The sequence below is a fragment of the Trypanosoma cruzi genome, genomic scaffold (genome assembly GCF_000209065.1).
Source record: "Trypanosoma cruzi strain CL Brener 1047053516725 genomic scaffold, whole genome shotgun sequence".
NCBI classification, from domain to species: Eukaryota; Euglenozoa; class Kinetoplastea; order Trypanosomatida; family Trypanosomatidae; genus Trypanosoma; species Trypanosoma cruzi.
In genome coordinates, this window is record NW_001849575.1 from 533729 (window position 1) to 552151 (window position 18423).

Genomic DNA, 18423 nt, shown 5'->3' on the forward strand with positions numbered 1-18423 from the left:
CGTTTATATTTCATGGGGTCATCTGCGTGTTGCTGCTCCCCTCAGCCCTCTCATCGGTGCGTGAGTGCGGCCTGCAGAGCACAGTCACTCGTGTGTGTGGGGACTGAGAGAAGCACGCAGAAATGACGGGAGTCGCGTCACTCCATCGGGAGAGTGAGCGCAGCAAAAAAAAAAAACTCAGGAGGGAGAGAAATGCTCACGAGGCCGACCCCGAAGGGACTGCCGGCGCGAGAAATGCACACGCAAAGCAAAGGATCTTAAAAACACGGCGGCAGGGTGTGGCTGTCTGTGTGGCGCTGCGGGTGTCTGCCCGCCCTGGCCGCAAAGAAAACAAAACAAGAGGGAAAGAAATGTGTGCTCCGCCCCACAGGCCCTCGTCGCACGCCCACACGTCACGGCTCCCTCAGCGCGCCGTTCGTCGCGGCCCCTCCTCATGCGTGCAGCAGGCGAGGCGCACAGGGCCGTCGTCATGAGCGTGTCGGTGGGTGTGCGAGTGGAGCAGTTGGGCGGGAAACACACGGCACCCCTCACAGGAAGAGTGCAGAAGAAACAATTAAAAGAGGGAAGAGTAGAAAAGAAAACAATGTCCATAGTGATTGCCCCCAAAAGCAAAAAGGAAGGATGAGAGATTAGAAAAAAAACATGCACAAAAAATTAAAAAAAAAAATGAAAATTTTCCTTTACGGAGAGTAATCCACTACCAGAAGTGTGTGCGTCGGTGGTGGGGAAGGGCTGAGGTGTTCCACGCAGAGGCCACACTCACCTCAAGAAGCGGCAATTCCCCACAATCCAAGCAGAAGGAGCAGCGGCAGCAGTCCGCCTCCGCAAACAGTGCTCCTATCACCATGTGCCCCGCCGTCACGAGCGGTACCGACACCCGTTGCTCCTGCCGCCAATGTTTTCAGGCCTGTCAGCTTTGGAATAGAAATTTTGTTTGCGTTGAGGACGCGGATCTCATTGTCATCCAACGGGCGGTTGTACAGCAGGACATTCGTCGCGGTCACAGGCACGTCTTCTTTGCTCCCTGCGCTGCCTCCATCCCCTCCAATGTGGAAGTGTGAGATTCCTTTCGAATCCGTGTTTTTCAATTCACATGACGCATCTCCCACACGCTGACCATCGACGTACGCGGAGCCCTGGCTGCCGTTCCGTAGCACAATGGCCACTTGGTGTGTTGTCTCTGGCTCCCAATTACTGCGGAGTTCCTTGGTCGTTTTGCCACCGCACAGCACCTGCCACTTCCCCTCTTTGTCGTACGACAGTCCCAGGAGCACAGTATTCTTACCGTCATTCATCGTCGCACCCATTAATGCAATGGGGGTATCTCCCTTCGGCTCACCGTGGACGGACACCGTCGCCACAAGAGTGAAGTTGTGGTTCGCAAAGTGGTACAGCTGATTCTCCCCCTGACTGCCAACAGGCCACTCCGCCCACGCTCCCTGGAACTTCACGCCGTTATCCGCCTTTGCAGCCCCTGTTGCCACCCCATTCGTTCCTTTCTTTACTGTGGCGTCCACCCCGAGGTACTCGTCTCTCCATGTGGTATCAGAGAAATTGCCGGACAAAAAGCCAACCAGCCCATCCGTGATCTTAACAGCGCTGCACGCATTGCCAGTTGAGGGATTCTTCGCAGGACTTTTAGAGGGGCACAGCTTGGAGACACGTTCGTCCACTTCCCTCCACGTCGCCAGCACCTCCTTCACCCGCTGAAGCTGCGCAGTCAGACGCACTGAGACCATACCGAGTGATGATTCCCCACCGCCTTTCTTCTTCTCGTACAGTGCAATCAACTCCTCCTTCCCATTATTTCCACTTCCAGCACTTTTGTACAGCAGGGAGCTGGCGGCAACGTCCACAGCTTCCCCGGATACCGGCCCAATATCAACAATGTGCGTATTGTCCGTCAGCCAAAGATGGAGTACGCCTTTTTCTCCATTCTCGGAATGTACCGGCAGAGTAACGAGAATCACATTCCTCTTATCATCGACACTGTCAAGACTCGCTGTGATGAAACCGCTTCTAACTCCCTTCACATTTCCCTTGTGTTTGCTGCCCCACACGCGCGAGAGTGTCCCGAGTGCCTCCGTCCACGAATCCCCCTTGTCACCGGACTCGTACACCCTGCGGCGGCCATCATCACACGCAGTCATCATCATGAGTTTTCCGTCCTTCCGCTCCACGACGGAGGGATCACTGCAGCCATCGGCAGACATCCCCTTCGACAGCTTCCCACTCGCAGTGTCTGAGGGGTATAGGATCAGCGAAACGGTCTTCCCATTATTCTTCGTGCCTTCCACGGGAAACACAATCGTACCGTCCTTCATCTTAACACCCGATCCACCACTGCCAATCAGCCGTGTCAAGGATTCGTGTCGTTTTTCAGAATCAGTCCACGGGATAACGGAAGCGTCGTTCCAATAAATTTTTTTTTTATCGCTGCTCCCATCATTACTGACGTTTCCCACAGCCACCAAAAGTCCCCATTTAGCTGCTGCAGCCGTGTTACCAGCTGCCTTATCAGTAACCTCAAAACTGTAGGTTCCAGCGAAAATGTAAATATCACTTCCCCGCACGACTGTTGTTGGCCGGCTGACACGTACTTTTGTCCGGCTTTGGGAAGCCTTCTGATCTCCTGTTTGGGAAGCACAACCCTTATTTCCGGCAGGACATTCCTCCAGTACTTGTGTCTTCAGTTTAGTTGTATCCAATTCTCTTGATTCTTTATCGGTCCACTCCAGGAGCTCCGAGGCAATCCCAGTAAAATTGCTTCCTCCCTCCTTCAACTGCGCCTCGGCAACGGCAAACACACCACCATCCATCTCAACAAGAACTGGAACATGGAGCGAATCCACTGTTTCTCCTTCTTTCTTATCTCTCCAAGCAAAAGATGGACTCGGTGAAGATTCCTGACCTGACGATGGTCCAGCAGCTTGCGCAGCCTCACCACTGCCGCAGCACATCATCACGAAGAGAAGGAGCAGCACCGCGGAAGTAAACAAACGCCGGGACATGTTGGGCCTCTGCCGCTCACTCTCTCTTCCTTCCCTCCTCCTTCCGCTGGATCCGGTCACGCGGCGACGGTTGTGTGTGCGGGGTGCCTTCACTGCAGCAACACGTGAGAGCATATAAATGTGTGTGTGTGGGCGGTGTGTTTGCTGTTGGTCCTTTCAGTGACTTCGAATTTCACAGTAGCGTTTAGCGCTTGTTTGCTTTCCTTTTCAAGTGTGTGATTGAGAAGAAAAAGAAAAAAAAAGAAATGAAACTATGAGTACCGTCACCCATCCACAGTGAGTGGCACCATCATCCCCGCCGCAGTCACTCCCAACAACAACAACTCACGCACACAGACACACGGAACGAGACGGAGGAACAGTGCACCGGGAACACACAGCGACTGCCACCACCACCAGCAGCAGGAGTCACGACGGGTGTGTCGTTATCCCTCACGCGTCAGCACACACCGAGCGACACCCACACACAAAGCAACAACAGGCGGGATGCAAAGCAGCAAAACCGCCCTTTGCAGCAATAAAGCGCTGCCACCAGTCCTTTTACTGTTGCCACTCCCCGCACACGCTCCTCAACCGCCATAGCCGCACATCAACCCGCACAGGCAAAGAATCCCCGTCGGCAAATTTACAGCAAGAGAGACACTTCGGCACGTGCAGCGGATGGCGGGAAGCAATCCGCACTCGCCCAAGGCACCCTCAACACCACTCACTGGATGCGCGCCGCCAACATCACACCCGCAACACGTCGAAAAGAAATACCGCAGTCTCCCGATCTCCCTCCTCGCGAGGGCCGCCGCAGCCAGACCTTGTGCATGTGTACGGCATGGCATGTCTGTGTGGGCTTGTGTGTTTTTCAGCGCCTATACTTGTAAAGCAGCAGTCCGACACAAGAGAGTCCAAAGAAAAGCAATGACAGAGTGGGAAGCGGATAGCACACACGCAAACTACTCATATCATTACACACACACGCAGCCCGCACAATGGGTGCACTCAACCACAACACAAGTAAAAACAAGAAGCCGAAGCGTGGGACGACCAGCGCACACACTCTCATTGCTCCCGTAAAGCAACACACACACACAGGGAGAGAGAGAGAGAGGTCGCCCACTCAATGCAATGGAAACAAAACAGAAACAGTTACGGTGCTCCGTCCATGCAGCCAGGCAGGACGGCAGCGGTGCGTGTCGTGCAAAAGAGAGCACCAACGGGACTGCATGGGTGTGCATTCATATATACAATGGGCACATTATGTGTGTGCTTCGTGGGGTGAGGTGAGGGCGAGAGTCCATGCAAGGGGACACACAGAGTGAAGGACGAGTGTGTGTGCGGGCGGTGCACGGCTCTCTCTCCCTCACTCTCACGCGGCCACCACCGCAGCCGCAGCCGCACACGCAACAACAACAAGAAGAGGCAAAAGAGGGGAGGTGGTGTGGGAGACCGCGGTGCTGCCGTCACTGTTTTGTGTATTCGTCGTATCAGTTGTGTTGGCGGTTACTGTCTTTGCTTTTGTGTCTTCCTCATTCCCTTCTGAGCCTCCTTCTCGGTGGCTTTGTGTCGTGGCTGCGGTCGCAGGCGACTGAACATTTTTTTTACCTTCACTCGTGGTGTCTTCGCCATCCTGTTTGCGGGAATCAACACCTTCTTCTGGAGGTGGTGGAGGATTTCCTCCCGCAATTCCAGCAGGCAGTGTGTTCTCTCCGTTACCTGTTGTGAGTGCTTTCTCTACTGCAGGTGCATTTTCGTCAGTCTCATTTTTTTTTTTATCTTCGTTTGCGTGGGAATGGCATTTGATTCCTGACTGCCGGAAGGAGAAATGCCCTCTGCAGATAAAATTGACTGGCCTGTTTTCTTCTCATTGCCACTTAAAATCTCTTCCCTGGAACCTGAGCCTATTAAAACTGTTCCTCCTTGACCACTCTGCCCTGCTGTTCTTTTTCCTTCTTTCTCTTCGGTTTCTCCATCTTCCATCTCTTCATCTTCATCATCACCATCTGCATCCCCACCTTGAGTAGGGGAAGATATTGGTGATACTTCTTCTGTAACAACTGTTACTCCATTTTGTAAGCCTTGGGAGCCTACTGGAGGCGTTACAACTGGTTTTGAAGCTGGTGGAAGTTCAGCACCACTCCCAGAGCCTGCTGCCTTTTCCTCGTCTGCAAAACCACCGCCGGCACCGCACCACAGCACGCAGAGGGCACACACCAGCAGCACACGGCCAGTCATCATCATCGCCATCACTCCTGTCACTTGCGTGCAGCCTTCAGCACAAACTAACTCCCCGTCAACGCAGAGTAAAAGCAACGAGAGAAACAAGTCAAACAGCCACACACCGCCCCATACAGCAATGAGAGTCACGCACCACAACAACAATTAGGTGGGCGCGGTTCAACAACAATAAAAACAAAAGAGGAGCGCTCTTCGCCCGTGTCCCGTTCCTCACACTCCCACAGTCACCATTACCGTTATTCTCACTCCTCAGGCCCTCACAGGCACGCCACGCTCACTTCAACACACGCCTTTCCAGCACATGCAGTCCGTGATGCGCTCCCGCTGCGCTGCGACGTGCAATCGACCCCAACACCGCCACACTATCGTCCTTTTTTATTTTGTTTTATTCACGTTGTCGGTCTGTTTGCCCCATCACTGACACAAAAAATAAGTGCACACCTTCACAAAAGGGAAGGAACAAAGAGAAAAGGAGGCACGATCCCACCGTCCCGCCGCGGGTCAACACTCTCCTCTACCCACCACCATTGCCGCGCAGGGGACCGCAGTCACATCGCAGAGCCAGCACCACAATGTGCACCACACCATCGTGCAATGAACGTTGGGCGGGACGCGGCCGTGCATCGCCCCGCTCCATTTTCCCACCACTCAAGTGTTGCGTGCCCGCACAAAGTGGCAAACAGAATCAGAGTGCACACAAACCCAATCAACACCCTCACTTGCTGAACCACATTATTCGCATGGAGTGACATCATTTGAGGACACACCAGCAGTAGCAGGCTGCATGGAATTTTCCTGCCAGCCCTGCAAAGAGACACAACAACTCTGCGGAGTCAAAGTGGCAGCCCCTCGGTGTTGCCCGCAGTTCACATGGCAGGAATAATTCCACGCACGCATATTTCCGGACACCTCGCTGTTTGAGTGACCAACAGAACATGTGAAAAAAATACCTGCGCGCAAGATGGAATTAAATACGTGAAAAAGTCGGCCTGCTTTCTCCGATGGCGTTGGCGAGCAGTCCCACACAATCCAATCAAAGTGGCACGCCGGACAGAATGGCGTCCGTCAATCAATAAAAAAATGCGACACTGAAAAGGAGCAGAGAAGAGTTGGCGCATGCGATTGCCAGCGACAACTGTGAGAAACCCCGCCAGCACCAACTGAGGTGCCGAGGAGCACGTTTGTGTATAACTTGCCGTCAGGCAGAGAGGATAAATAAAACAAAAGGGCAGCAAACCCTCTCGTTCAATGTCTCCTGACCGCGACACCAGAATCAAAATACCATGGACGATAAGAGCGGCAACGCCTTCTCCAAAACACTTTGTCAAGAGGCCGCAGGACCTCAGGAAGAGGAAGGCAGCGGCGGCAGCCACAGCGGGGAAGGGTATAAAACGGCTGGCAGGCACCTTCACGCCGACGCGCACACCACATCCGAGTGGGCTGGGAGCACAGATCGAACCGCTCGGAAACACACGCATCAAATCCGCAAAACAAAGTCGCAGTGAATCGACAGGAACTCCCCGCCCAAAACAAATTTAAAAAGTAGCGTTTTTCAAGGGGAAATCCGCTTTTCCGACGACGGCACGGACGCCTAGCAGGAATTTCTTGCAAATCTCCCTTCGCAGGTCCGCAAGAAAACGCAGCGGAATAAAAAGAGAGCGCAACGACGCAAAAAAAATAATCCTCCTAACCGACAAGGTGGCAGACCGCCCTCGCGCAAGTGGACAAAACACAACTTCACTCCGGTCTTGTGGTGGTGGTCGTCTCGCAACATTTTCTTCCTTCTCGTCGCAGTGCACATCCCCCTCCCACAAAGCGTTTGTTCGGGCCATGTTCCTGCGGCCAAACATCGCGCTGCTGGATCCCGCGGCACAGTAGTGAGGAGAGGAAGAGGGACCGCAGAAGGTGCGAGCAAATCCGAATTCGGTGGCGGTCGCTGCAGTGAAGACTGACGTCCCACGCGGTGTCCCTTTTCTAGGTCCGGCCCTCAGCGTGCCATGCTCTCAGCGTGCGGTGCGCCGGCCGCTCCGAACATCCACACGTGCTTGCGTCTCACCGTCGCTCCCAGCCCCGTTCGTTGGCTGCATCAGGGAGTCGCCATCCGGAGACGGGCATAAGGACGTTGCATCCAACAAAACCCTCAGAGGCACCCGCTGGGCCAACGACGACCGTCACTGCGGGATGTGTGGCCCTTCCGCCGCTCACCTCAAATCGCACTTCTACGCCTCCTCGAGCAGCAGCAGCAGCATAAATACACCGGTCCACTAGAGACCGTCACCAGCCATTGCAGGAAGACCACTGTGCCTCAGTGCTATAAAACCCGAATTGCATTGACGGGCCACTTCGGAAAATCCTGTCGTATCCTCCCCCAATTATGCGGAAACACATCCGTCGTGCATGTGTCCACCGCAGCCAAATGAATCTGGTCCAAATACCCTCCAAATTGAATTCCCCTTTCCTCGAGCCATTCCTTCATTCCATACGCCCTGACCCTCATCCGCACGTCCTCACTCACACAAACCGCCATAGACAGATGGTGGCCGCCAACGCTCCGGAAAAACATGCCCAGCACGCACGCGCACAATAAATGGCATGCGCAAACGCACGGCACGACGGCGGAGAAGCGCACACCGAAAGGATGCGGCCCTCCACAGCAGTCGCAGTCCACCACGCGCATCACACCCGCAGGAAAGGAGACTCGCGGTGCGCACTCCCTCTCTCCTCCTTCCCTTCATGCCCACGGAGGAAGCAGCAGCCACCCGCAACCGCCAGCACACGCTACAAAAAAAGCATCAAAATCGAATGAAATGTGCATTTTGTGCGTGCATGTGGTTGTGTGTGCCTGCAGACACACGAAGCAAAGAAGTAAAAACAGGAGCAGAGCATGTGAGGGGACGCACAAACAAAAACGTACAGCAGAGGTGCATGGCAGAAATAAAGAGAAAAAAACTGCTCAGGCTCACAATATCGCACTGCAGCCCAAGCAGCGGCAATTCATTTAAAAATTCAATAAAAATAAATAATAAAAAATTCATCTTCACCCTTCCACACCACACACTTTAAAAAGAAAAAAAAAAATGAAAAAAAAAGAAAATAAAAAAAAGTCGTCCTCTACTACGGCTACACACAAATAACAAAAAAAGAAAAAAAGAAAATGAAAAGCCACACAAAAAAAAAAAGCACCCAACTACCGTGCTGCTCCAGAAATTGTCTGCATATTTTGTCCGAAAATAAAATTAAAAGATATTTAAATGCCTTTCAACCGTCTGACCCTCTGCGTGTCCGCACATCGTTTATATTTCATGGGGTCATCTGCGTGTTGCTGCTCCCCTCAGCCCTCTCATCGGTGCGTGAGTGCGGCCTGCAGAGCACAGTCACTCGTGTGTGTGGGGACTGAGAGAAGCACGCAGACATGACGGGAGTCGCGTCACTCCATCGGGAGAGTGAGCGCAGCAAAAGAAAAAAACATCAGAAGGGAAAAGAAATGCTGACGAGGCCGACACCGAAGGGACTGTCGGCGCGTAAAATGCACAAGCAAAGCAAAAAAAAACTTAAAAACACGGCGGCAGGGTGTGGCTGTCTGTGTGGCGCTGCGGGTGTCTGCCCGCCCTGGCCGCAAGAAAGCAAAACAAGAGGAAAAGAAATGTGTGCTCCGCCCCACAGGCCCTCGTCGCACGCCCACACGTCACGGCTCCCTCAGCGCGCCGTTCGTCGCGGCCCCTCCTCATGCGTGCAGCAGGCGAGGCGCACAGGGCCGTCGTCATGAGCGTGTCGGTGGGTGTGCGAGTGGAGCAGTTGGGCGGGAAACACACGGCACCCCTCACAGGAAGAGTGCAGAAGAAACAATTAAAAGAGGGAAGAGTATAAAAAAAAAAACCGTCCATAGTGGTTGCCCCCGAAAGCAAAAAAGAAGGGATGAGAGATTAGAAAAAAACATGCACAAAAAATTAAAAAAAAAAATGAAAATTTTCCTTTACGGAGAGTAATCCACTACCAGAAGTGTGTGCGTCGGTGGTGGGGAAGGGCTGAGGTGTTCCACGCAGAGGCCACACTCACCTCAAGAAGCGGCAATCCCCCACAATCCAAGCAGAAGGAGCAGCAGCAGCAGTCCGCCTCCGCAAACAGTGCTGCCATCACCATGTGCCCCGCCGTCACGAGCGGTACCGACACCCGTTGCTCCTGCCGCCAATGTTTTCAGACCTGTCAGCTTTGGAATAGAAATTTTGTTTGCGTTGAGGACGCGGATCTCATTGTCATCCAACGGGCGGTTGTACAGCAGGACATTCGTCGCGGTCACAGGCACGTCTTCTTTGCTCCCTGTGCTGCCTCCATCCCCTCCAATGTAGAAGTGGGAGATTCCTTTCGAATCCGTGCTTTTCAATTCACATGACGCATCTCCCACGCGCTGACCATCGACGTACGCGGAGCCCTGGCTGCCGTTCCGTAGCACAATGGCCACTTGGTGTGTTGTCTCTGGCTCCCAATTACTGCGGAGTTCCTTGGTCGTTTTGCCACCGCACAGCACCCGCCACTTCCCCTCTTTGTCGTACGACAGTCCCAGGAGCACTGTATTCTTATTGTCATTCATTGTCGCACCCATCGATGGATTGGGGGTATCTCCCTTCGGCTCACCGTGGATGGACACCGTCGCCACAAGAGTGAAGTTGTGGTTCGCAAAGTGGTACAGCTGATTCTGCCCCTGCCTGCCAACGGGCCACTCCGCCCACGCTCCCTGGAACTTCACTCCATCCGCATACCCTGTTGCCACCCCATTCGTTCCTTTCTTTACTGTGGCGTCCACCCCGAGGTACTCGTCTCTCCATGTGGTATCAGAGAAGTTGCCGGACAAAAAGCCAACCAGCCCATCCGTGATCTTAACAGCGCTGCACGCATTGTCAGTTGAGGTGTCCTCCTTAGCACCCTCAGAAGGGCACAGCTGGGAGACACGTTCGTCCACTTCCTTCCAGGTCGTCAGCACCTCCCTCACCCGCTCCAGCTGCGCAGTCAGACGCACAGAGACCATACCGAGTGATGATTCCCCACCGCCTTTCTTCTTCTCGTACGGTGCAATCAACCTCTCATTATTATTATTTCCACTTCCAGCACTTTTGTACAACAGGGAGCTGGCGGCAGCGTCATCATCACCGGATACCGGCCCAATATCAACAATGTGCGTATTGTCCGTCAGCCAAAGATGGAGTACGCCTTTTTCTTTTTCTTCTTCCTTGGAATACACCGGCAGAGTGACGAGCATCACATCCCTGTTCTCAATCGTCGCTGTGGTAAACCCGCTCCCAACGCCCTTCACATTTCCCCTGTGTTTGTTGCCCCACACGCGCGAGAGTGTCCCGAGGGCCTCCGTCCACGAATCCCCCTTGTCAACGGACTCGTACACCCTGCGGCGGCCATCATCACACGCAGTCATCATCATGAGTTTTCCGTCCTTCCGCTCCACGACGGAGGGATCGCTGCAGCCATCGGCAGACATCCCCTTCGACAGATTCCCACCCCCAGTGGCTGTGTATATGATCAGCGAAACGGCCTTTCCATCCTTCGTGCCTTCCACGGGCAACACAAGCGCACCGTCCTTCATCTTAGCACCCGATCCGCCGCCGCCAATCAGCCGTGTCAAGGATTCGTGTCGTTTTTCAAAATATGTCCACGGGATAACGGAAGCGTCGTTCCAATAAATTTTTTTTTTATCGCTGCTCCCATCATTACTGACGTTTCCCACAGCCACCAAAAGTCCCCATTTAGCTGCTGCAGCTGTCTGATCAACGCCTTTAGTAACTTCAAAACTGTAGGTTCCAGCAAACATGTGAATATCACTTCCCTTCACAACTGTTGTTGGCCGGCTCACACGTACTTTTGTCCGGCTTTGGGAATCCTCCTGATCTCCTGTTTGGGAAGCACAATCCTTATTTTCGGCAGGACATTCCTCCAGTACTTGTGTCTTCAGTTTATTTGTATCCAATTCTCTTGATTCTTTATCGGTCCACTCCAGGAGCTCCGAGGCAATCCCAGTAAAATTGCTTCCTCCCTCCTTCAACTGCGCCTCGGCAACGGCAAACACGCCACCATCCATCTCAACAAGACTGGGAGCATGGAGCGAATCCACTGTTTCTCCTTCTTTCTTATCTCTCCAGGCAAAAGATGGACTCGGTAAAGATTCCTGACCTGACGCTGGCTCAGCAGCTTGCGCAGCACCACCACTGCCGCAGCACATCATCACGACGAGGAGCAGCACCGCGGAAGTAAACACATGCCGGGACATGTTGGGCCTCTGCGGCTCACTCTCTCTTCCTTCCCTCCTCCTGCCGCTGGATCCGGTCACGCCGCGACGGTTGTGTGTGCGGGGTGCCTTCACTGCAGCAACACGTGAGAGCATATAAATATGTGTGTGTGGGCGGTGTGTGTGCTGTTGGTCCTTTCAGTGACTTCGAATTTCACAGTAGCGTTTAGCGCTTGTTTGCTTTCCTTCCTAGCGTGTGAGTTAATGAAAAATAAAGAGAAAACAAGCCAAAAAAGAAGGAAAGAGTGAACACCCTCACCCACAGTGAGTGGCACCATCATCCCCGCCGCAGTCACTCCCCACAACAACAACTCACGCACACATACACACGAAAAGAGAAGGAAGAACAGTGCACCGGAAACACACAGCGAATATCACCACCAGCAGGAGCAGGAGTCACGGCGGGTGTGTCGTTATTCACGCGTCAGCACACACAGAGCAACGCCCACATCCGGCAAAACAAATAGCGGGATGCAAAAGAGCACAACCGCCCCTCGCAGCAATAAAGCGCTGCCGCCGGTCGTTTAATTCTTGTCCCTCCAACGCACCCGCTCGACCGCCGGCGCACATCACCCGCACAGCCGGAGAATCCCACATCGGCCGATGAGCAGCAAAAGAGACACTTCGGCACGTGTCTCTGTTGAATGGAAAGCAATACGCACGTATCCCAGGCACCCTCAATGTCACACCACCCAATCAGCTGCATGCCGCCAACACCGCGCCCGCAACATGTCAGAAAAATGAATTGCAGGCTTTTTTCCTCCTCGCAAAAGCCACCGCAGCCAGAATCTTGTGTGTACGTGCGTTTTCAGCGTTCACGCCGCTCCAAAGCATCTACGACGTGGCGTGTGTTTCTCTGTGTGTGTGTGTGCGTGTTTAAATGTGCTTGTGTGTTTGTCAGCGCCTATACTCGCAGAGCAGCTGTGCGGCACAAGAAAGCATCCAAAAAAAGCAACGGCATTGAAAAGCGGATAGCACACACGCACTCCCACGGCGTCGGAACAGACGATGTTCTGGAAACCCAAATCGGCGGCTGTGGGTAGCTTGGTGCTGCAGTGTAGAAGGTTGCGGTGACGGACATTTCCTTGTCAACCCAAATTGAACGTAAATCTGCTTTTTTCCCTTGTGGCTACCGTCGGAATCGTTGTCTGCGGGATCGGCATAGCCGGGCGGAAAAAACAGGCGGTGAATAAGGAGGTTCTTCGTGAAGACACTCTCATCAGGGGCGGTTCCTATAACTTCTCCGCGAAGACTTCGGTGTGCGCTGTTTGAGGACACCTTTACACCTCCAGCTGCTCGTGAGATCCGCCAGCGAAGAGCGTTTTGCGACACCTCGTGGCCCGGGTGGAACAAATGGCCGCGCCGCAGGAGGGAACTTGGCCCGTGACGGCCTTTTTCCTCCCGCTCGCGGGGCGCTCCTTCGTCGTAAGGGCTTTTTCTTCCATTCTGCCTGGCCGCCGCGCTTCCCTCTTTTCCGCGTCTTCCCTCCTTGTTTCATTTCGCCGCGGCGCTTCTGCCCATGGGAGGCGCGGTGCCATCATGTCGGCCCCACTCCGTGTCAAACGCCGCCCTCTCATAGGAGGAGACGTGTGCTGCGCGTGTGTGCCTGGGCAGCGGGGACGTCTCGTCACCAGCCCACCACCTCCCAGAGACGCTGGTTGCAGGTGGCAATGCGATTGGGGCGGTCCAAATGCTTGGCATCAACTAAAATGAAAACGATGCTTTAGCAGTCTACTGTTGTTTTCCTCAAATGAATGCGGGAAAAACAAAATCCAAGTTACACCAAAGGAGCCTGAGAGAAATTCAGGGAGGTTCCTTGCAATTGTCAAGGCTTCAATGGACAAAGACAACATATTACTGCGCATGTTTTCTTTTCTCTTTTTTTACTGGTGTGCCATTGCCATTTGGGATCTTTTCACTGCGTGAATAACTTCCAATAACACTTTGTGGCGTCTCGGCTTTTGTCTCTCTCTTCAAATAGACGACCCCTTGATTGTCATGAAAACACACGCTGACGGAACTTGACCGACCCACGACACAGAGGGCAATGAGTCACATTTGTTGCGCATGCATCGCATAAGCAATAATGTCCACATGGAACGAGCACCGTTTCCTTGGGAGAAAAGCACACCACGCACCTCTCATGCTCATCCGTCTGTTTATCACCGTCACCATTTTCTAATCCATGACACAATCGCAGTGAGACTGCTGTCGCATGGCCTTTTGATGGTGAGCTGACGCCTTCTTCACCAAAACAAAGCGGAATTAAGCCTTCAGCTGAGAGTAACTGGCCCAGCTTCTTGACGACATCACAAAGTGAGGATGAAACTGGATGCCATGCTGCTAGCTCCGGCGTGTGACAACGTCCGGTAGCATCAACGTATTTGTGGTTGCTCGCTATCCTGCAGCCTTGTTCCGCGCTGAGGAGAAACGCCAGAGGAGGCTCAATGGGGTACAAGTGCGTCAGCCATATCTGCAAGGGCAAGACATAACGATGTGGTGGCGCCTGCTCACGGCTGTCTGGAGTTAAAGAAGTGTGGTCACTGTTGCTCTTCTTAATAGTAATAGGAAGCCCACCATAGATGCAAAGTTTTTCCTGTTGTGTCACTCCCCAAGTGGCGTCACGACAGTAGAAATGGAAGGTGTTACACAAATTCTCGACGTCATGAAGGATGCGGCCCAGAACTTCAGGCTTACAGTGTGGGGAACAACTAAAAAAACGAGTAATAATTTCGTTCATGTTATGTTTGATTGTATGCTTTCCCCTAAAGGGCAGAAGGAAGCTTCTCAGGAAAGGGAGAATAAACCATGCAGTAATAATAAGGTTGTGGGGACTTCGTAGAAAGAAAGTCACAGTATCTTCTTTTCCAGTTTGCATTCCCATTCGTAAACTAAATACAAGGCCTCCCTCTCTCTCTTTCTCCATATATATAGTACAAAGGAAATAGCGGGGTGCGATGGAAAAGAGATTTCACCACTCATATAGATATTCAATTACAGAAAAAAGTCTCTCGCAGAAACCCGCATCTATGGGCAGGAGAAAAGAGATCGAAATTTACCCGGTGTGTAAAAAACGGCCTGAACTCACTTCAAAATTGGTTTCTCCAGCGGGCTCCATGCGTGTGTCGCCTTTCATCGGCTGCATCGGCAGACAACGTGGATCCGCGTCTTGAAAAAGCCATGCTTCTGGTAACGATGTATAAGATCGGGAAAGAATAATTTTCCACACGCCACTTCCTCAAGCATGCGGCACGTGCAAGAATCCCAAGCTCGTATCGCCAAGACAAGTTCCATAAAACAACCATCCAAATCAATTGAACGCAAAGTAAATTTCCAGAATCGAGTGCTAAATAGGTGTCCATTGCTTCTCTATTGCTTGTTCATCGTGTTTTTTTTCCCAATAAATTCTATAACCCACAAGCCGGCCACCGTCTTCGAGCACGTCCGCCCTGCCGAGTGGGAACGTAAAAGGAGGTCCCGGCCCCGGAGAGGGCGTGAAACGCACACGATACGCCATGCCACCGAGCTAGCACGGTGGAACGATGATCCCCCGCTGCCGAGAAACAATGAAATAAGGAGCTACACAATTAAAGGACTCTTGTTGAGTTCAACAACGTCGCTTTTTCATTTCCATATTTGTCGAAGAGGAAATTATACCCTCATGATCATAAATTCTAAAGCAAAAGCGGATTTTACTCGAAATGATGGTGTCACTCTTTTTCAGGTGTTGGGCTAAGCATATCTTTTTCTACCTCCGGCATCCCGACAAAAGTATTTTGCCGTCAAGTTGAACATTTGTTCAACAGAACCGCTGTTCTCCCAATAAGCGCACCGCACGGCGTGACGCCAGTTTGCGCAAACAGTTCTCCTTCCTAACACTGCGCCCCATCGAGCAAAACAGCGCCTCACGATAATATAAATAAATAAATAATAGAAAATAAACGAGCAAACGCCGACGTCTCGCACGCACTAAAAGCTCCGGCAACCAGGGAACAAACACCCCTTCAAAGGTGCTCGTATAGAAGCAAATAGCTATTAATCGCCTACCGCAGTTTGCTACAAGCCAAACGTCCCAGTGGCAGAACTAACAACCCACAACCGCTTATACAAAGCAATATTGGGCTGGGCTGCTGGCCGCAACCTGAAATGATCTAAAGAACTCAAACATGACGGATGAAAGGAAAAGTTAAATAGAGAAGCCATGGGTTCGCCACCTCCTCATTGTCTGCTCCAAGGATATATATTCAGATTGCCACTCTCATGACACGTTGTACTTTGTTAGTACTAGAAATATCATAATTCACGAAGTGGCAAACTTTGGAGTCCTCCTGCCACAAGACCCCACCGCTCCCCTTCGCCAAGTCCTGAAGTGTAAACACACGACCGCGCGATATGCCGTCGGCAGGGTTTTCTGCTGACCGTACGTAGGCAAAGGATGCCTGTATCCCGCGAGACTCCAAAAACTCATGATTCAGTTGCAGCTCCCGCGTAAGGCATGTGATTTTGAGCTGCCTTTATTCGCCGCTCCTTGCAGCAAAGTGTTGTCACCCAAATTTCGATGGTGGGTGGCAAGATGGCGGAAAAAGCAACCAAAAACGAGCAGCGCGCAGAGAAAGTACCTCGGCCTGCATGATAACGAAAAGACTTCCTCTTCCATTTCCTTCCATCAATATTAGAGTTACGGGGATTTGAAGGAACAGAAAACTTATTCGACTATGAATAGAAGAATCAGTCCTAACGGCACACGACACCTAAGCGCAATTAAGGATAAACTTAGGATTGCCCTCAATAATGTGTCTTAACACCTCACCGTCACCTCACCCCACGAGGCACACACATAATGTGCCCATTGTATATATTGCATGCACACCCATGCAGGCCCGTTGGTGCTCTCTTTTGCACGACACGCACCGCTGCCGTCCTGCCTGGCTGCATGGGCGGAGCACCGTAACTGTTTCTGTTTCCATTGCATTGAATGGGCGACCTCTCTCTCTCTCTCTCTCTCTCTCCCTGTGTGTGTGTTTTGCTTTACGGGAGCAATGAGAGTGTGTGCGCTGGTCGTCCCACGCTTCGGCTTCTTTTTGTTTATTTTTTTACTTGCGTTTTGGTTGAGTGCACCCATTACACCTTTTTCGATCGGCACTTTGCTTTGACTGCGGATAATTGAATCCTCGTGTTGACGTGACGGCTCAGCATTAACTTGCGGCGCAGTTCTCCCACCAGATTTTGTGTCATCCTTCCCTTCACGGGGTGGCGGCAACTGACAGATGCCCGTCTGGTCAGCATCGCTGCTCCGTGCAGGCGGATGGATGGTTCCATCGAGAGAAAATTGACGCCACCACAATTCATAAGGGCCGGCGTATTTATGTGTCGTCACATTCATCGTGAAGGCAACGGTGGCCCCTTCCTCTTTCGCTGCACAGCTGGCAGCACAGTTGCTACATGTGTGCACCGCATTGGCCACATGGCACACAGCACCCAGCTCACCATTCCTGCTGCGCATGTGCACACCAAAGCCACTGAAAGTATAATTCTCATGCTGAGCCTCAGAACTGGCAGCAGAACACTTCTTCCACGCCCCCACACACACATGCACGCGATAGCTCAGGCTGCCGTCACTCGGAGCACACGACACATCCACCGGCACAACCACCGCATCCGCATCACCAGATACATGTCCAGGACTCCCAGCAGCCGTCACGCACACAGACAAGCAGCACGAGAGTGTAAGGAACAACACGGCGCACACCGCACGGCGCCGTCACCATCGTCATCACCGCAGTCATCATCACCCGTAGTGAAGTCGCTGGAGCCAGTCAGCTGATCCTTGAGACAGAAGAAAAAGAATGCAACAAGAGGAAGATGGACGGAGCACCGAGGATACAGCGAGAGAGAGCAGACAACATGAGGAGAGGGCAGCAGGCCCAGCCGCACAGTTCACACACCACGAGACGGCATCCACGCAAGGAAGGCATACAACGCCAGCAGCCACCCACCATGCAGCAGGAGAAGATATCCACCACCATCTCCTCCCAGCTCATCGCTACAGCCCCACTGAAATGGCCAAAACCCGCGGCCACCACACAACGCACACGGAGCGAGCACCCACCACACCAGCCACACGGAGCAAACAAACCCTCATCCATCCATGACGCGGCACCAAAATTTCCAGCCATCCCGCCCTCAATGGGACACGGAGCCAAACTCAACGCAGTCACACGCGGTGCACCACACCCGCAGGAAAGGAGACTCGTGCTGCGCACTCCCTCCTCCCTTCTCCTCATGGCCACGGAAGAAGACAACAGCCGCCACACGCAACTGCCAGCATGCACTGCAAAAGAAACATTCAAATCCACTGCAATGTGCATCTTGTGTGTGTGTGGTTGTGTGTGCCTGCAGAAACACAAAGCATAAAAGTATAAAAAAGGAAGCAGATTATGTGGAGAGATGCACAAAAAATGTACAGCGGAGGTGCATGGCGGAAGCAACAAGAAGAAGACCGCTCAAACTCATAACTGCACAGCAGCCCAAGCAGCGGCAATTCACACAAGATTTATTTGAAATAAAAAATCTTTCCTCTTCAACTTATACAAACCGCATCACACAAAATAATTATAAATGAAAAAAAAATTGTCCATTACTGTTCCACACAAATTTAAAAAAAGCAGCCGGCTGCCGTGTGGCCACACCAAACTGTCTGCATATATTTTGCCCGCAAAGTAAAATTAAAAGGTATTTAAATGTCCTTCAACCGTCCGACCCTCCGTGTGTCCGCAAATCGTTTATATTTCATGGGGTCATCTGCGTGTTGGTGCTCCCCTCAGCCCTCTCATCGGCGCGTGAGTGCAGCCCGCAGAGCACAGTCACTCGTGTGCATGGGGACTGAGAGAAGCA

General features: G+C 52.4%; 3 protein-coding genes and 1 pseudogene across 3 annotated transcripts, besides 16 other annotated features; all 4 read right to left on the reverse strand.

Annotated features, from left to right (window-relative positions):
* Positions 1-3718: a sequence feature (areas not merged during assembly with more than two copies in the genome that could not be assigned to a particular haplotype).
* Positions 649-677: a sequence feature (AT_rich).
* On the reverse strand, positions 765-3125 carry Tc00.1047053510377.10 (trans-sialidase, putative; the record flags this gene model as incomplete). Its single annotated transcript, XM_816200.1, has 1 exon — positions 765-3125. One exon carries the CDS (start codon positions 3123-3125, stop codon positions 765-767), a length of 2361 nt encoding a protein of 786 aa, XP_821293.1.
* Positions 3719-4503: a sequence feature (heterozygous, Esmeraldo-like haplotype).
* Positions 4368-5246, reverse strand: Tc00.1047053510377.30 (annotated as a pseudogene).
* Positions 4504-4545: a sequence feature (haploid, Esmeraldo-like haplotype).
* Positions 4546-4778: a sequence feature (areas not merged during assembly with more than two copies in the genome that could not be assigned to a particular haplotype).
* Positions 4779-5670: a sequence feature (haploid, Esmeraldo-like haplotype).
* Positions 5671-18423: part of a sequence feature (areas not merged during assembly with more than two copies in the genome that could not be assigned to a particular haplotype) that runs on past the window's edge.
* Positions 8234-8269: a sequence feature (AT_rich).
* Positions 8299-8340: a microsatellite.
* Positions 8366-8416: a sequence feature (A-rich).
* Positions 9179-9207: a sequence feature (AT_rich).
* On the reverse strand, positions 9295-11625 carry Tc00.1047053510377.50 (trans-sialidase, putative; the record flags this gene model as incomplete). The annotated part of the gene is made up of 1 exon (XM_816201.1): positions 9295-11625. One exon carries the CDS (start codon positions 11623-11625, stop codon positions 9295-9297), a length of 2331 nt encoding a protein of 776 aa, XP_821294.1.
* Positions 12374-12427: a microsatellite.
* On the reverse strand, positions 13526-14407 carry Tc00.1047053510377.61 (hypothetical protein, conserved; the record flags this gene model as incomplete). Its single annotated transcript, XM_816222.1, has 1 exon — positions 13526-14407. One exon carries the CDS (start codon positions 14405-14407, stop codon positions 13526-13528), a length of 882 nt encoding a protein of 293 aa, XP_821315.1.
* Positions 15440-15471: a sequence feature (AT_rich).
* Positions 15638-16345: a mobile genetic element.
* Positions 15652-15877: a mobile genetic element.
* Positions 16514-16541: a microsatellite.